General features: G+C 48.6%; 1 protein-coding gene across 2 annotated transcripts in view; it reads left to right on the forward strand.

Moving 5' to 3' along the window:
• The first annotated feature begins 1,299 nt into the window (after positions 1 to 1,299).
• RIC8B (RIC8 guanine nucleotide exchange factor B) overlaps positions 1,300 to 18,615 on the forward strand; it is an 88,044-nt gene continuing 70,728 nt past the window's right edge. The window contains exons 1-2 of one of the 2 annotated variants that reach the window (XM_051961479.1): positions 1,300 to 1,447; positions 13,337 to 13,384. In XM_051961479.1, the coding sequence (XP_051817439.1) occupies positions 1,364 to 1,447; positions 13,337 to 13,384 (132 nt within the window). In that variant the 5' untranslated portion in view covers positions 1,300 to 1,363. The remainder of the gene's footprint in view (positions 1,448 to 13,336; positions 13,385 to 18,615) is intronic. The other variant, XM_051961478.1, reaches the window with a different exon arrangement.

Here is an 18,615-nt window from a genome sequence, read left to right on the forward strand (position 1 = left end):
GGGAGACCAGGATACTCCTAAGGGAAGTGCAGGAAGCAAGTTTGAAGGAGATTGTTATTTAGAAGCTGAGCCTGGAAGGTAGCTGGGGATTCCAGGGGTGGGTAAGAGACGCGGCTATGGACACTGGCAGAATGGAGAGACAGGGACGGACCAATGTGGCTCAATCGCAGAGGGCATAGGGGAGTCACGTGAACGTGGTCTGGAAAGACAGGATCGAGTCGGGTGGTGAAGGGCTTTTGAGCGCCCAACAGGAGTTTGTAGTTGAATCTAGAATAATAGGGAGCCACTGAAGCTTCTAGAGTAGGGGAATGGCAGGGGCTGGGTTTGGAAGTGACCAGAGAGATCACTTATTCCAATCTCGCCCATTTTATAAAGGAAGAAATAGGCAACTCGGAGCCCAAGAGCCTTATGATTTACAGCTGAGCTCCAGGGAGGTTGTGGTGGGGACCCCAAATCCAAAGTTCTGCTATGACAACGAAGCCACTTTAAAAAAAAAAAAAAAAAAAAAAAGAGGAAGAAACCGGTTTAGACCAGCCCTGACTGCCCAGCTCTCAGTTCCTGGTATCAGTCCTGATAACACCCCGGGCCTAACAAGTTCAGCCCAAAGCTTGTCCCCTGACTCAAAGCCCCATCCCGGGGCGGACTGGAGTAGTTTAGGAAGGAGGTCCCCAAAGCCTTCTGGGGCTATTTTCCCGGGCCTCTCTAACCCCGAAGGTGCCACGGGCTCCTCCCTCTGCCCAGGTGGTCACCAAGCCCTCAGCAAGACTACAATTCCCAGCATGCCCGGCGGAGAGAAAGCTAAGCTTTCTTCGAGGAGCGAGGAGACTACCGCTCCCAGCGTGTAGTTCGGACCCTATCAGCTGATAGGTAGGCGGGGCAGAGGAGGAAGAACGCGACAGGTCTGCCCCGCGGCATGCTGGGAGAAGTAGTCCAGCGAAGCCGCGGCAACGGGTAAAAACTATTCGGGGCCTGCCGGCCCATATAGAAAGAACGGAATAGCGGGGAAGAGGCACTGAGGCGGAGACTCCGCCTTCTACGTTCTGTCCGCGACCCGTTTTGCTCCTGCCCAGCCAAGGGAGATGCCTCGCCCGGGGCTCCACCCCCGGCGCGCAGCCAATCCGCTTAGCGAACGCAGCCCTCCTTCTCCCTCGGCGGGCGGGCGCGGCGCAGCGCGGCGGTTGCCATGGGGACTTTGACGTCACCGGGGTGAAAGGTGAGGGCGGTGACGTCAGACCGAGCCAGGCGGAGGCTGGCTGGTGGGAGGGAGGGGGAGAGAGCGGGCGAGAGAGCGGCCCGAGAGGGAGGGGGCGCGAGGCGTTGACCCGGAGCCCGAGCAGCACGCGGCTGCCCCGCACCTGCGGCGATGGATGCGGAGGGGGCGCTGAACACTTTGCGGGGGGGCGACGCGGCGGCCATCGAGAGGGTCCTGCGGGAGTACAGCGAAGAGGTAAAGCCAACGCGGGCCCCCTCCCCGGGCGAGTCGGGCCGTGGCGCATCGCCCCCTGCGGACGACCCCCACCCCCGGCCCAGACTGGCCTCGAGCTGTCGGGCGGGTGTACGCCGGGGCGTACCCACCCGTGCAACTGACCTCCCCTTCTGCATGCACGGGACTCCTCCCCCCCACCCCCGACCCCCTGCGGTGTCCCCCTGCGGTGCCCTCCAGCCCCCACCATGCACGCCCCCCACCGCCCTCCGTGCTCCTCACAGAAGCTCTCCTTCCTATTACCCTGATGCATATTGCACGCTCCAGCCCTCTGGATCCATCCATCCATCCATCCATCCATCAATCTCTCCCTCCCTCCCTCCCTCTCTCCCTCCCTCCGTCCCCCTCCCCTCCCCGCCACCACCCTAGTGCAGGCCGCCTTCACCTCTCCCCAGCAGAATGGCACGTTTCCCCCGACCCCCCCAGGCTTGCCCTGCGCCCCCTCCCCTGCTTCGCTCCGTCTTCCCCAGTCCCGGCTTCGGGGAGCAGCTGCCTTACTCAGAAACCTTCCGCGGCTCCCGCTGCTCCCTGAAATAAACCCAAACTCGGGGCTCGGAGGCCGACCGAGCAATCAACAAGCATCTCTTAGATCGGAGGGATCTGGACCTTTGGGATCCCCTAGTCCAGCCCTCCCCCCTCCCCCTGGGTTTACAGGCTAAGGAACTGAGGCCGGGAATATGGGGACTAGACCAAGGTCACTGTGGGAGTGTCAGACTGCCGCTTCTGGTGACATTTCCTGCTCTGGCCCTAATCTACTAGCCTGACCTCCCTAGGGGAGAGGAGGGTCCACTTAGCCCCTCAAGGTCTGGTAGGTTAAGTTCAAAGTTACATTAAATAGCCTTCATTTTAAATTTCTAGTCCAAGGGTGTTGGGGACTGTGGACCTCTTCCCAGAATCATGTTTTTAGATGCATAAAATCACCAAGGTAATGTTAATTGTAATAGAGTTATCAAAATACTTGTAAGAATCCAGGATCTCTTGTTTAACAGATGAGCACCGTGAGATCTAGAAAAGTAAGTCACACATGATAAGTAGCAGAGTGGGATTTGAACTCGGGTCTTGTTGACTACAAATTCTGAGTCCTTGTCCCTGCAGCCTTAAGAGAGAGGCAGATGCACAACGAGCAGCTAACAAACATTTATTAAGCACTTGCTGTGTATCAAGCAAGCCCTGCAAAGATCTGGGAGTACCCAAAGAGCAAAAAAACATTCCTTCTCTCAAGGAGCTCATTCTCCAGGAGAAAAATAAGCAAGAGGTCTGTAAGATAAGATGAAAAGTAATGAAAGGGGGAGGCACTACTGGGACCCTTGCTTCGAGTCAGCGCGGCCCTATAGTTTTAGACCCAGTCTTTCCTATTTTCTAACTGTTCAGACTAATTTTTTTCCCTGGGGATGTCCTTCAATACCCCTCAGCACCAAGTCAGAGAATCCCACCCTTCTGGTCCCACTGCCTTTTGCAAAATTTTCCCTTACCCCCTTCTGAGATTCAGTATCTTTCTAGAACCTCCCAGGATTTTGTTTGAATCTTGTCCTTTGCCCTATTATCTTGAGCTTCTTGAAGCAATTATGTCCTGGGTTTTCCCCTCCTACTGTTATCTCTGTGTGCCCAGGGTTACTTTGTCCTGGGCCTTCTATGTAGCAGGTATCAAGGGAATATTTATTCAATAGAATTGAAATCGGACCTTTGACACCCCTAAAACACATTAGCAGTAATTATCCTGATCTTAACTTTACGGTTTTCTTCTTTCTTTCCTTTGAAATTCATGGAACCATAGGAAGTTTCTAGGAAACAAAGCAAAGTCATTTTCCAGTTGAAACTAATAATCAGCAAGGCGGAATAACAGGAAGAAAGGTTGGCTGCTAGTCGGTGTCTGATCACAGCTCAGAACTCAAATTTAGAGTTGAGATCGTCTTTACAAAGAAGGAAGGTGAATTCCAGGGAAGGCACTTGGCCAAGGTCACATGGGTAGTAAGAGGTGGAGAGCCGGGATTTGAACTTAGGTTCTCCAAGTCCAACCCAGCATTCTCCAGGAACCGGATTGCCTGGGGTAATTTCAGGAGCTTATTGTTTTTCTTTATTAGACTTATATCTGATTTTGTGTGAAAACATATCCTCCCACACCTTGAATGTCAAGTCTTGAGTTCTTGGATTGGTTAAATGGTGATGCCCTTTATATTCCGTCGCCGAGCTTTGCTTTTTGAGTCTCCATCTTCACTTTGTATCTATTTCCATTCCTTTTGGAGGATGGGGCACACACATAGACAGCACACCTCCGTATGCACTTCCCTACGTAGATGGCAGTTTTCATGAGAATAAGCTCTACAGATGTTGAGGGATCTTTAATGAAGGCTTTGCAACAGACAAACCAGTACTGCAGTCCCATTTTTACCATTGTACACTCGACTGGAGATTGTAGCAATTCAAGGTCCCAATGTGCTTGTTGCTTGATAAAAAAAAAAAATAAAAAGAGTTGGTAGAATAAAGCACCATATCCTCCAAGGAGAAAGGTCCCCTGCATGTGTGAGCAGTAGTCTTTGAAAGCCCTCACCCCAGAATTAATAACTTTGTTTAGTATCCTTCTTGTACTTAGTACCCATCGAGCCATAAAACGGGGAGACGGATGCTTGCCAGAAGTGTGTTTGCTGGTGTAGTGGGAGAGATCCGGCACCAGGGCCTCCTGAGGGTGAGGGTGAAATTGGGTGAATTTGGGCCAATTGTTTGGTGCACTGAGATCCTGAATCAGTCAAGAGTTTGGCTTTCTTTCCAACACTGAAAAAATCAAGTGGTTGAAGGATGATTATTGTCTAGTATAGGGGTTGTGAACTTTTTTGGTGTCCTGAATCCCTTTGGCAGTTGGGTGCATAATGTATGTAAGATTACAAAAGAAAACAATGTAAAGAGATAAAAATGTAAAATTTTTTTTTCAACCAAGATAAAAGAACCTCTGAAATCTATCCTTAGAATCCTTGAAGGTCTGTGGATTCCAGATTAATAAAGCTTTATGTTGAGGCCATTGGTGGCAAATTCAAATAGAAATGATCCCTGGGAACGACATATTAACTTAGAAAAACACAAATTAATGTCATCTGTGTTGTATTATATTTTTACTCATTTTGTTAAATATTTCCTAATTCCATTTTAATCTGGTACAAGCCCCAAGTTTGATTTTTCTAGTCTGAACTATAATGTGTAGTGGCTAGACACCCTTTAGAACTTGTCCATGAGTGCATCCACCTTGGACAGATCCTGCAAAGGGACAGTGATTGGGTCCCTAATGAACACGAATAGGAGCTGGAGCTGCTCTGACTCCCTTTCTGGATTGTCTACAATCGTCCTTTTAATGACCCCAGAATTTCTCCCTGAAACAAAGGCCCATCTTTGTTTAACACCGAGAGTCTTCCAGTACCATTTTGTGGCTACAAGTCATGGCAACTGACAACCTGGAAAGAATCATATTTGAAGGTGTTCCAAAAGCCATTGGAGATAGCTGTGGCAGACTTGCAGGCTTTGGAGCTTCGTAAGCATAGAAGTCCAGAGAAGCAGGGTCAAAGAGCAGAAGGGGAACCAATCCTGAGAAAGGCAAGAGGAACATGAATAAGGGTCACCCAAAGAGTGCAGGCCTAGTTGAACTGGGATTGGTGTCCTTGTAATGAATATTGTGTCAGTGAGATCATAGAGAGGTTCATGGGAGGATGGAACCTTCCTTCAATAAAGAGTCTACCTCATAAGTCTATTTACAGTGGAAATGCTCTTTGTTAAAAGGCTGGTTTGGAGTCAGAAAGGTAGATTTAGCTTCCTGCCCTTCCACTTCCTAGCTTAGAACCATTTCACCTCTGAGCCTTAGTCTCCTTATGATCAAATGAGGAATTTGGACCAGGGGACCTCCAAGGCCCCTTCCAGCTCTTAGCATCTATCATTTTAGAGCAATCTAAAAGAGATGTTTTCTAGCATAAAAATATTTCGGCTTTTTAAGACTATGGAGTTTGGGTTAGGAAAGAGAGAAATTCTTCATTGTGGTCCTGCCTTTGGTTCTCAATAGTATTTTATTTTTCCAAATACATGTAAAGATAATTTTCAGTATTCATTTTTATAAGAGTTTGTATTGCAGATTTTTTGTTCCTCTCTTTATTTTCCCCTATCCAAGACAGCAAGCAATTGAATGTAGGTTAAATGTGTGCAATTCTTTTAAAAATTATTTCCACATTTGTCATGTTGTGCAAGAAAAATCAGACCAAAAGGGGAAAAAAAAAACACAAGAAAGAACAAGCAAACAAATAGAACCATTAACATTTTCTCCCCTTTCCATCTAAGTTCCCATGATCCTTCATGGTTACACTCGCATTTCCTATTTTCAGTATCCCTCCAGTTTGATTCTTTTATTCCTTCTCAGAGAAACTGGGCTCTTCTTAAAGCTTTAACTCTAAGCAGATGATGTTTTTCCAGGTCATCTCTATTGCCCTTTCCCACCTTTGGAATCATTCTGGACGTTTAACATGAAGGTGGTTGGAACGGTGGCTATGATAAATAGAATATCTGCCTCCTTTCGGCCCTTCCTTCAGCTTGCCCTTCTCAGTGGTCTTCCTGCAATTGCTTGGAGTTGGTTCGCCTTCAGGTGGTACCTGATTGAGTAGCTATGAGATGCCCAGTGGCTCCTACCATATTTAGTATTGGTTGGAGTGGGAGCTAACTACCGGTCCACCGGTCCTTCATGGAGCATTTATTAAGTGTTACGGGCCAGGTGTGTGCAGTGATGTGTGTGTGAACACCTCCTCTTGCTAATATTCTGTTGGGGGAGAAAACCTGTACACTTACCGGGCTGTCCAATGGTTCAGAGACGTGGATGCTCGAGGAAGAGCAGAAACAGTCCCTGGTAATGATCAGGATGATGATTTAGGGAAGGGTCCATTGGAGTCATCTGTGGGCAAGGTTAGTGTTAGTTCTAATGAGCACTGACTTTTTGACCTTTGACTTCTTGGAGGTTGATGTTCTAGTATCTTAGTTTGCTTGTGTGTGTGCATTAGATGGCATTAAATAGCATCACCTCCCCAAACCATTGTAATTAAATTAATGAATATACATGTTTGTCCCCGCTCCCCACTCCCAGCCTCCTGGATGAGCTCTGAGCCGCAGGCAGAACTGCCTGCCAGTGGGGGGCTTGGGGAATGGAAGCTGTGGGCTTCAGAGGCTGCGTCATTGATTAGTTTCCAAGTCACCTGACTTTATTCTTTGGCCATGGGTATGTTCCTGTCTCTGAATGAAGGAGCGGAACCTTCTTGGTGATATTTTCAGGTCTAGTTCCATTGGAAGGCTTCATAGAAGTCCCCCGGCTTAGCCCCCAGATTACTCTGTGAAAATCGTTTTATGATGTCCTCCACAAGTAATCATTTCCCTCCCCTGTGAGGGGAAAATGAATGGACTGGACTAGAGCATCTCTGTGATATCTCCCAGCCTTTAACACTGATTCTCTGAGCCCCGGTTCTGGGAAGCCATTTGAGCACGAGATGGCCCATTCCTCTTTTGGAAAGCTCCAATTTTGAGTTGAACTCTGTCTCCCTGGAGCTTGGATCCACAGGTCTGAGGCCTGCCCTTTCAGTTATAATTTCTAATTTCACAAGACAGCTTTTTACATACTAACAGATAGCTGTCGAGTCTCCTATAGTCCTCCCTTCTCCAGGCCAAAATTTCCCATTTCCTTTAGCCAATTCCTCGGGCTCACTGGGAGCAGCAAAGTATGGCAGAGAAGCTGGTTAAAGTGCAAGGAAGGACTGGGTTTGGAATTGAAGGCCCTGGATTCCTGATTGGAGAGTTTACTGCAGAAATGACTGCAGCAGTAATCTGAGGGATATTGGAGCAGTCACTAAACCTTTTTGAATTTCCTCTTCTGTAAAATGATCTCTAAGCTCATTTTTGGTTCTAAATCTGTAATCCAGTCAATCCACAAGCATTTATTAAATGCTGATTGTTCACCATTCTCTGTGGATTTTCGTTTAGGAAAAAAAAATGCCACATAATAGAAAGGGCTAAGCTCCCCACTAATTTATAAGACATGACAAACCCCTGGGGACATCCGCCCCATTCCAGTAAAGTGGAAACACTAAATTTTTATGATTCCTATGAACTTTGTCCTTTTTAGTGATGGGAGGCGGGGAGGAGAGAAGAGATAAAAGAAGTTTTCCAGGAAGTTTCAAATATATTCTTCAGCTTCAGGTGGCCCAGATCCCTCACGTTGATGATACAAAGCATGGCATCCCAGTGACAAGAGCCTTTTTGCTCCAAATCACCAGGAATCCTCCTTTTCCTTCTCTTTGAGCCTCTTGAGGAAACAGACCCAGTAAAGGATGCTTGGTGAAAGCCTTATAGTTACCATCAACAAGCACTATTAATTAGGGACCCGTGAGCTTTGTGGGAACTTGGTGGATGCCGATGGGTTTGTCAGTGTCTGGTTACAGCTAGCTTCTCCCCTTAGAAAGCTTACAGTGAGCTCTCCCTCAGTCTTGTCCATCCCGTAGCACATCTCGAGGTTTCTTATATGCCAGAGAATGTTCTTAATGTTCCCTTCTCACGTAGAATCCTGCAGGGGTGGGTGGTACTGAGGCAAAACACAGGGATTCCCATAGACCTTTGAGAAAAATGCTTGGGTACAGACCAAGTGAGAAATAACAGATCATAAATTTGTAGCTCGGTGGGACCCAGGAGATCTTTCAGTCCATACTCTCTTCCCCTCCCCCCTTCATTTTATTGATGAGGAAACAGAAGCCCAAATTGGGGATGCCATGTGTCCAGGCTGTGGAGAGGTCTGAGCCTCTGGCTCTACAACATGGGTCACTGTAATTATTCCTTGAATATCTTGTGTTGAATTGGTCCTGAGACCCAGGGTCAACTGGGGCTGAACTCAAAATCTCTGTACTTTTGTGAAGGTAACAATAATTACTTTATCTTATTTTATCTTCTCCCCTCTCAACTCCCCCCACCATTATCTAGTAAAATGAGTAGTTTTTTTTTTTTTTTTAAATCCTGAGAGTATGTTTGTTGAAATAAAGGAAAGGACTTTCTTCAATCCAGACCATGAGTAAGGAGGGAAATTTAGCTCAGAAACTGGATGGGTTCTAGTGCAGCAGGAAAGAAGAACAAAAACCTTTAGAGAGGAGTTTGTGCCATTGTGGACCCCCGCCTCTTTTAGGCCTTGCCATCCTCCTGGAAATTACACATTTGGGACCTTTAGGCCTTTCTATCAGCTCTGTGGGAGAGCCTGCTACTTTTGCTGTCTCCCTCAATTAGAACATGAGTTCCTAGAAGGAAGAGACCATCTTTTTTCTTTTTTTTCCCCTCTATGTGTCCTTAATGCTCAGCACAGGGCTTGGCACCTAGAAAGAGCTTAATGCATATATTTTTATTCATTTATTCATTAATCCCTGTCTCCCGGGAGACCAGCATCCGAGGGATGTGTTGTTGATTGCCCATGGATTTCCCCAGCAGGTATCCTAGCATCATTGATTTGGTGTCTGAAGGGTCCTATTTCAGCTCTCTCCTTATAGAGTCAGAACCTGATCCATGAAAGTGGTGACTCACCCACACCGGGCACGCTAGTAGTAAGCATCAGGATCAGGATTGGAAACCTAATTTTCTGCTCTTTCTGCTTCCCAAGGGTTCCAGGTGAGAAGGAGGAGGAAGGACCGTCTGGTCTGGGGGAACAAGGGCTTAAAAGATATTTGGGCAAGAGGGAGTCTAAGGGTCAGGCTTGTAAAAGAACCGAGGTCACAGGGTTTTCATCTGATCCTTTGGAAAATACTAATCTGGGAGTTAGCCCTGGAAACACAGCCACTGACTTAGGCGAGAGCATCCTGGGTACAGGTAACTTTATCCCAGGGCACCTGCTTTCCTGCTTGTTACCAGAGGCGGGGTAAGCTTTGGTGGGAGCTAAAAGGTTGCCACGCAGCACAGGCTTAACGGACCGCCGATTCTGCTTGTCCTGTTCCTACATCTTTTGGGGGTCCCAGAAACTCAGGGGCTCATCACCTTTCTGGGCCTAGAACTCCACCTCCGTTTGGGGAGCGGGTGAGCATGACGCCTCCTTCCCCACATGGCCCAGGTGGATTGGTTGGTGTTTATCAGTGTCACCTGGGTCTCTGCTGCATGGAAGAAAATCCACTGGGGAAGGTGGATGCATGCAGTGACTAAAGCACATCTTTAAACAGGCTGCTTACTCAGAACATTGGGGAATGAGCAAAAACAGACATCTTCTCTGACTTGTGTGCTTCCTATAAAAGTAAAAGAAGCAGCTTCTTAGGTGGGGTCGATGGCAGAATCCCTTGGGGGGCTGCAGGGGCGCAGAAACGACTTCATTTTAGCGTTGGTGGGAAATCCTGGGGCAGTTAGTGGAGATCACTGCAGTGAGGTCTCCCTCTGGGCAGACTCTAGCTCATCTTGCGGGACCCTGGTTGAGCAATGATTAGGTCCTGAGCCCCTGCTTTTTTCTCCATGTTTCAGCTCAACACCTAACACTTTGATGTATGAAGGAGATGTGATTGTTGGTTACCCGTTGAAGCGCCTCACCTGGGCAGAGAGAGCCCTTGGGATTTCCTCCTTCACCCTCCCCTCCCCTCATCTTCTCTCCCTGGATGTGGGCAGGGAATGGAGAGCAGAAGCCACCGAAGAGAGAAAAGGTAGAGAGGATGGATCAAAGACAGACCTGGGAGTCTAAATTCTCTTCAGGCCCCCAAAACCAGCTTATTAGACACAAAGAATTATTGCATTGGATCCAGTCTTGGCAAATAAATGGATTAATTCCTTCAATATACAGTTTCCATATTTGTTTTATATTCTGTAAAGTTCCAAGTGAGGAGAAGGAGGAAGGGCTGTCTCGTCCAGGGCAGCAGGGGCTTAAAAGATAGTTGGACAGGAGTTAACCCAGGGGTCAATCTTGTGGAGGAACCAAGGCCTCAGGGAGCCTCCTTTGGTTTTCATCTGATCCCAGGTTAGAAAATACTCATCGGGGGGTTAGTCCTGGAATATATTTTGAGGAGTCAGAGGCATCATGTCACCTCCTGCCGCCTCAGTGGTTCATATTGAAGATGTGAAAGGAAGATCCTCATCTTTAAAAAAGCAACTGAAGGAAATGAGTCGTCTTTGTGTCTTAATCAAATTGATCATGGCAAGAGATCGATAGTGCAGAGTGAATGCACGTGAGTTGTGTTTTTCTAGCTTAGCAGGTGTCTTCCTTTCCCAGAAGGCTTGTGTTTCTCCGTTCCTTCTCTCCAAATGCCAAAAGGTTCCATTAAAAAGCGTTCACTTGGCATTCACTAGCCACATTCATGGCTAATGGCTCCTTAGACTGAGAGTCGTTAGGTTAATGGTAATAAAATGAACACTGTGATAAGAGATCTATGGGACAGGCTTCCAGGAAGCTGAGCTTTCCATGGACCCTGGCCACGCTTGCCCCTTCCTGGGATGGTCCTGGGCCTCCGCCCCGACCCTCCCACCTCATTGATTCTTGCCATGTAATGACTCGTACTCCCGGCTCGCCTTTTCTTTTCACTGGTCAGAACCCTCCGTGGACTCTCCCTCTCCTCCCTGGCTGCCGTTTTTCTCCAGCCCCTCTTCCTCTGGTCCGGCCGGAGTGATGCTGCTGGGGCTCCTCCCCGAAGCATCCCATCTTCCCCTTTTCTCTTGTGGGCCTTCCTTGGCTGTCGGGCAGCTCGGACGCGGGGAAGACATTCTGCCCCTCCTTCTACAGTTGACCAGGTCCACTCCCGCCATGTTCTTCTGCCTCTACTGAAGTCCATCTCTGCTGCCTCCTTATGGCTCTCAAGGGTATAACCAAGAGGGTACAAGCTGTGATAGCTCCTAAACCAGGGGGACCGACTTGGAGACGGCAGCTGGGTGACTGTTGGCCGAGACTAGCCCATCCAAGCTCAGGCAGACCAGAAAGTCAGACAGCTGCTGCTTTTTGCTTTTCTAATTCTTCTTACTCTTCGCCTTCCTCTTCCTTCTCCTCCCCTTTGGCAACTCACAAATTAAGCTGGGGGGGTTTGTGATTGGCGATGTAAGGGGCACCCACGTCCCCCAAATCCCAGGTCCTTTAAATCTGTTCTTTCCAAGGCACATCTCGAGGATCCCCACACGTGGGCTCTGTCTCCCACCTCCTGGTTCCTTCTCATCCCAGAACCAGCCTGCTTGCCCCAAGTTAGCGTTCCATCACTCATCACAGATGTAGAGCTCGAAGGCAATGACGGAGTTCTCTTATTTTACAAGTAAAGAATTTAAGGTGAAAAGATGGGAAGTGATCAATACAGGGTCCCAGCACTGTTAAGTCTTGGAGTGGTGATGTGAATTGGGATCATCTATTCAGAAGGCAGTGTTCCGAGGAGTTGTTACGACCGCACCCCGCACAGCTCTAGGATACTTCTCCTCCAATACCTGCCCCAGGCCATCTTGCTGTGAGGGCCTTCCCGCTGTTGATTTTCTCCAATTTTTCTCTTGCATATGTGTATAGTTTGTAGATTGTTTGGGTTCCGTCTGTCTCAGAATATGAGCTCCCCACAGGCAGGAACCATGGGGTTTTTTTGCCTTTCTTTGTATCTCCTACACTTAGCATAGTGCCTGTAGTAAGAACTACAAAAAGCAGCCATGTTCCTAACATCCAAGATGGCGCCAGCAAATATTTGTTTTTGAACTAACTGACAAAACACGAGGGAAAGATAGAAATTGGACCAGTGGAAATTTCAATTGAAATCCTGAAGTGCTTGAGATTTCCTAGTGGAAAAAGACCTTGGCAAGGCTTTAGGAGTGCCATGTTCAATCACACACTGTGACACTCAGTGAGCATCTGTACCTATCACTGGTTCTTCATGTTCCTCCAACTGTAGAGTGGAGAGGAAGATCTAGGAGCATCCAGAAGATGAAAGAACCAGAGGTTTACAGCTGGGAAGACCCTTGGGAGACCCCCAGTGTAGCTCCCTTGTTTTGTGGATAAGGCATTTGAGGCCCATATCAATGGTTATGTTGGTCATTGGAGCCAGTATTCCAACTCGGCTCTTGACTCCAGATCCAACATGGTTTCCTGGTGCTTCCCAGCTCTCCCCTTCCCACCTTCCTGATGAGCTGTGGAATTCCCTGTGTGCAGCCATGAAGTTGAGAAGGACAGATTTTCCTTAACTTATTTCATGTCCTTTGAGGAGAATTACCCACAAACGGCAAGAAAATGGAAGTGGTCTCAGAATTAAGATTTCGTTTCTCTGGATGCGTCTCGTCAGTTTTAGAACCTTGAAGGAGGAACCATGTCTTTTGCAGCTTCTGTGTCTCCTTGGGGAGAATGCTGGGGGCACAGTGGGTACTTAAGAAGGAGCAGTGTAATGTAGTGGGGAAAACACTGACCTAGAAGTCTTTGCTTCTGTCCCCAGCTTGCTTTGCAGCCTAGAACTAGGCTCTCGCACTGAGCCTCCCTCCGTTTCCCTATCTTATTTAAAGTGGGCATAGTACAGTAGGGCTGGATTTGGAGGGAGAAGCCCTGGGTTCTGTCATATCTCTGCTTCTTGAGACCTGCGTCCTTGCACAGACCTCACCTCCTCCAGGATCGGTTTACCCTTTTGTATGATGAGAGGGTGTTTGGGCAAAACCAGCTTGAACTCCCTGGGGCGTTCCAGTCCTGTGCCCTCCCTACTTTAGAGGACTTTTGTAAACCCCAGAGAGAGAATTATTTTCCAAAAAAAAGGAAATGGGAAAAGTTCGGGAGTTTTCCTAAGTAGGAATGAGAAGTCCCATAGCCAGGAGCTTGTGTCACAGAGCTTTTTGGTCACTCCAGAAGTGAATTTTGTGTCCTTTGAGTGACAGTTTCTTCCCCTTTTTTCCCCACAGCACAGAGCGACTTTCAAATTCGATCTTGCAGATGAAGAGAAGAGAAAGGTAAGTGTGAGCCCGGCTCTGGGGGTGGTGTATGGTGAGCACCTCACCTTTGTAGCTGTGTCTCCAAAGGGCTTGATTCACAGAAATCGGGGTAGAGGGAGCCATGTGTGCTCCAGCCTCTGAATAAAGGACCCTCTCCTGGAACAGTCCTGACAGGGGGCCTCCTCTTTAAGACAGGAGTAACCCCAGCACTCCCCTTCCACCGAGAGGCCGGGAAAAAGCTCCGCACCCGTCGCCCCCTTCTCCAGGGGAGCCCCAGCGGTCAGCTAGAGCCAGCAGCCCGTTAGAAATGCAGGAGCTTCCAGGAACCTGCTGCCCTCCTCCTTCTCCAGAGTCCCCTGGAGTCTCTGCCTGGAGCCTGACTCCCTAGTAATGGCCACCTGCCCCTGTGGATGGCTCTGGTTCTCCCTCCTCCCTCTCTCTCCCTCTCTCTCCCTGTCTCTCTTCCCTCTCTCTCTGTCTCTCTGTCTCTTTCTCTCTGTATCTCTCTATCTCTGTCCCTCTGATTCTGATTGATGCTGAGGGAGGGCCTGGGGGGGAGGGGGGAGATGCACAGAAAGGGGAGCTCTTAAAAAAGCCCAGCTGAAAGTTGAAGCAAAGACGTGGGAGCACAGAGATTGTTCCTGGTCCCCAGCAGCCACTGAGCTGTCCAGAGTCCCAATTGGAGCTCCGGGCAACATCATGAAGAGGCTGAGAATTGGGGGGGGGGGGGTCATTTCAGAGAGGAGGGAGGGCGGCCTCCCCCCAACAGCTCTGAGCACTGCAGGGAGCACTTTGCTGGCTGGTCCAGCCTGCATGTGTTTGGGAACTTTAGTTTTCTTCAGAAGAGCAGACTTCCAGAGATCCCAGCCTGCTGCTGGTATCTGTGGGTTCTGTGTGAGAGAGATGGTGGGGAGAGGGGGGAGAAAGAAAGGGGCAGGGGAGATACAGAGAGAGAAGGAAGGAAGAGGGGAGAGATGCAGAGAAAGAGAGAGAGAGAGAGAGAGATGCAGGCAGAGGGACAGACAGAGAGAAGGAAGGAAGGGGGGAGAGATGCAGAGAGAGAGAGAGAGAGATACAGGCAGAGTGACAGAGAGAAGGAAGGAAGAGGGGAGAGATGCAGAGAGAGAGAGAGAGATGCAGGCAGAGTGACAGACAGAGAGGAGGAAGGAAGAGGGGAGAGATGCAGAGAAAGAGAGAGAGAGATGCAGGCAGAGTGACAGACAGAGAGAAGGAAGGAAGGGGGGAGAGATGCAGAGAGAGAGAGAGATGCAGGCAGAGTGACAGACAGAGAGAAGGAAGGAAGGGGGGAGAGATGCAGAGAGAGAGAGAGAGAGATACAGGCAGAGTGACAGAGAGAAGGAAGGAAGAGGGGAGAGATGCAGAGAGAGAGAGAGATGCAGGCAGAGTGACAGACAGAGAGGAGGAAGGAAGAGGGGAGAGATGCAGAGAAAGAGAGAGAGAGAGATGCAGGCAGAGTGACAGACAGAGAGGAGGAAGGAAGGGGGGAGAGATGCAGAGAAAGAGAGAGAGAGAGATGCAGGCAGAGTGACAGACAGAGAGAAGGAAGGAAGGGGGGAGAGATGCAGAGAGAGAGAGAGATGCAGGCAGAGTGACAGACAGAGAGGAGGAAGGAAGAGGGGAGAGATGCAGAGAAAGAGAGAGAGAGAGATGCAGGCAGAGGGACAGACAGAGAGAAGGAAGGAAGGGGGGAGAGATGCAGAGAGAGAGAGAGATGCAGGCAGAGTGACAGACAGAGAGAAGGAAGGAAGGGGGGAGAAGACAGAGCAGGAAAGAGCAGGGCAGGGCTGTGCCCGGGTGCCTTCTTCAGGAGCTTGTGGCTCCTTGTTAAAGAGGCGTAGGGGCTTCCGAGTCGGCCCCTGCATTGGGCAGGAAAGGATCTCCCTGGGGAGCATCAGTGAATAGATTGTGAGGCCGGCGAAGGTGGCGTTTGCTTTGGTGGTAGATCGAGCCATGTCTAGCATAGCCCAGAAGGGCTTTATGGCAAGCGCCATGACCGAGGCTCCAGCTTGGCAGGCTCTGGAGGGCCTGGAGTAGAACCTCTGGTCCCCAGGTGGAAACCTGCCGGTGAGAGTGCCGGGGTGCGTGATGAGAACCCAGACCCAGGTACTGGAGGGCAGCAGCCACTTCCGGAGGCAAAGGCTCAGGCCCGCAGGTGTTTGATAAATGGGCTGATTGATTAATGGAAGGCTCCTGGAAGAAGCAGGAAATAAAGGTGGGATGAGGAGGGAAGGTCTTTTGTTAAGTTCCTATCAAGTTGCTTCACTGAATTCAAAAAGCATCATGAAACCCCTGCTCTGTGCAAGGAGCTCTGGTCACAAAGCAGTCCTGCCCTCATAAAGCCTCCATTCCCCTGGATGTGTGTGAAGTCTGCGGCAAGGAGGGCCATTTGTGGGAGAGAATAAGTAGGAGCCTGGCTGATCTTTCTCTGACACAGAAACACATCAGAGAGAGCCACAGACTGACTTAAACAACCCACAGACTAACATTATCGATGTTGTATTGCATTTGTATTTCTTTTGTTAAACATTTACCCAGTGCTTTTAGTCTGGCTCCCATCAGCGTCTGAACCACCCAAGGGCCAGGAGTTTACACATCTGCTCTGTTACATACATTATCAAGGCAGGAAAAGAGGGAGGGCAGAAGATTCATTCTTGGGGAATAGAATTATCTGAGACTTGGAGATTTTTCAGTTGTTGATACTGGATCAAAAAGATATTCACCGGGGGATTCCAAGGTGTATGTGTATGTGTGGTACCAGGGACTTTGTCCTCCACTCAATCTGCATCATTTCAGGCTGGTTCCAATGAAGGTGACATGCTCCCTACATGTACCCACATCAGCACATGAGAACTCTCTCTCTCTGTCTCTCTGTCTCTCCATCTCTGTCTTCCGTCTCTCTCTGTCTCTGTCTCTCTCTGTCTGTCTCTCTCTCTCTGTCTCTCTGTCTCTCCATCTCTGTCTTCCGTCTCTCTCTGTCTCTGTCTCTCTGTCTCTCTCTCTCTTTCTGTCTCTCTGTTTCTCCATCTCTGTCTTCCGTCTCTCTCTGTCTCTGTCTCTGTTTCTCTCTCTTTCTGTCTCTCTGTCTCTCCATCTCTGTCTTCCATCTCTCTGTCTCTCCATCTTTGTCTCTCTCTGTCTCTGTCTCTCTCTGTGTCTGTCAATCTGTCTCTCCATCGGTAGGAATGACACATACTCTCTGGGACTAACTCTACTTGAAAGCAATTTCCTCTGTGATACCACTGATAAGTGGCCTTTGAAGATGTCCATTGAGGGGGAACCCACTAACTCCCCAGGTGAGGTGCTACAAAGAGCCCCAGGTTTGTAGCTGGAGGATCTTCAGTAACTACTAGCCTTGGTCAAGGCACCCAACAGTGAGCCAAGTTTCTTTGACTAGAAAATGGGGAAAATAGCTGTACTCCTTAACTTGTATGATCGTTGTAAGCTTGAAATGACTTTGTGTAAAGTACTTTATAGGCCATAAAGGGTTGTAGAAATGTCAGCTGACCAGCTGTACTGCCAGTTCAGTGGAAGAATTTAGATGCTTCCTTAGACTTCATCAAGAAAAGTAATTGAACTGAAGTGAGCTACCCTCTGGATAAAATCGCATCCCCCCCAAAGCCATCAGGAGACTCTGGGGCCGTCTTGTTTGACTCCTGGCTGAACTGGATTCACGTCTCCAGTGTCTCTGACAAGGGGTCATCAGCCTGTTTGAAAACCTCCAGGAACGAGGAGTCTACCTTTCATTCATCCAGCCCATTCCACTAGTGGAGAGCTCTCTGTTCCATTAAGGCCTAAAAGCTTTCAAAGGCCATTAAATCCATATCGGTCAGATTCTTGGCACCTATTTGGTGACTGCTGGGTTAGTTAGAGAAAGCCAGAAGGAACTGGAGAAGATTTTGTTTCTCTTATTAAATAATGTTCCTGAGTAGAACGCTAAGTTGAAAGACAGTCCCCAAGGCATGGTTCTGGAGCATTTGAAAGAGTCTTGGGGCCTGATTTTCTCTCATTTCTAGGTACCATTGAAGTCATATGTTTTCACATTCTGTAGACACTGCATTCTGTGATTTTGTTCTTATGTAGCAATGTTGGTGAGCCGTAAGAACATGATCCCAGAATATAGGAGCTTTAACTAGACTCCACTTTTTGTAGATGGTGGAACTGAAAAGCTGTTGGGGTGAGAGATGAGAAGGTCTGGGTTCTTGGTTTCTTGGTGACCTCAAGCTAGTTCTGTTACCTTTCTCTCTGTCTGTCTGTTTCTGTCTCTCTTTCTTTCCTTTCTCATTTAAAAAAAAAAAAAAAGAGTTTCATCTAGATGACTTCTAAGGTCCTTTTGGACTGAGAAGCAATGTGGCCCAGTGTAGAGCATTAGCCTGGGGATGCAGAGGGCCTGGTTTAGAATCCCAAGTCAGATTCTTTGGGACACTGTACAAACCTCCTCAAAGCTCATAGCATCATAGACCTAGCTGCAGGATCCCTCAGAGGCCCATGTTTTACAAAATCCTCAGGATATTAAGTGACCTCTTCAGAGTCATCCAGGTAGAATTATGGGTCAAGAGCTTCAAAGCCATTATTTTACAGAAAAGGAAACCGAGGCCCAAGGAAGTTAATGAGAGATACTAAAATCACTTCTCTCCCAGAGTTTTGTGAAGATCCATTTGGGTACCAAATGGAACTCTTGGGCACTGTCTCCTTTTCAGCCATCATCCTCATCGGGATTTCTGGAGATTTCCTAGAGGCCAGCCTCAAATTGCTTTGTGTCAGTACATTCTCTTTTAGAGGAAGCCTCCGAGTTCCCTTATAACAGTTTCCCCGTCTTAATCGGTTACAAACCACTCCATCTGTGTTCCCCAAAATCTCTTTGGCGAGGGCTTTAAAGCCTGCTGGTTCTGGATAACAAGTAGGGAGAAGTTACTTTGAAAAAGTCCAGGCTCCGAGGTACCTGGTCATGAGTTCCCCAAGCTGCAAGGTAACCTTCAGCCTCGTGAGATCATGGGGCAGCTGCCGGGACCTCCCCTTATCTAAAGCTCCCTAGGGCCCCAGGATTCGGGGCTGGACGGGCCCATCCCTGCAGTCTCCCCTCACACCAGAGGAGACGGCTGGAGAGTCGGCCGGGAGTCGGGATTAGGACTCCCAATCCAGCGTTCTTCTCTCCAGAAGATGCAAGGCCTTGGTGAGAGAGCTTGCACGAAGGCGTGTCTTCCCTTTCCTGAAGCACCTTTTTCTTGCAG

This window comes from Antechinus flavipes, chromosome 5 (genome assembly GCF_016432865.1).
Source record: "Antechinus flavipes isolate AdamAnt ecotype Samford, QLD, Australia chromosome 5, AdamAnt_v2, whole genome shotgun sequence".
Classification (NCBI taxonomy): Eukaryota; Metazoa; Chordata; class Mammalia; order Dasyuromorphia; family Dasyuridae; genus Antechinus; species Antechinus flavipes.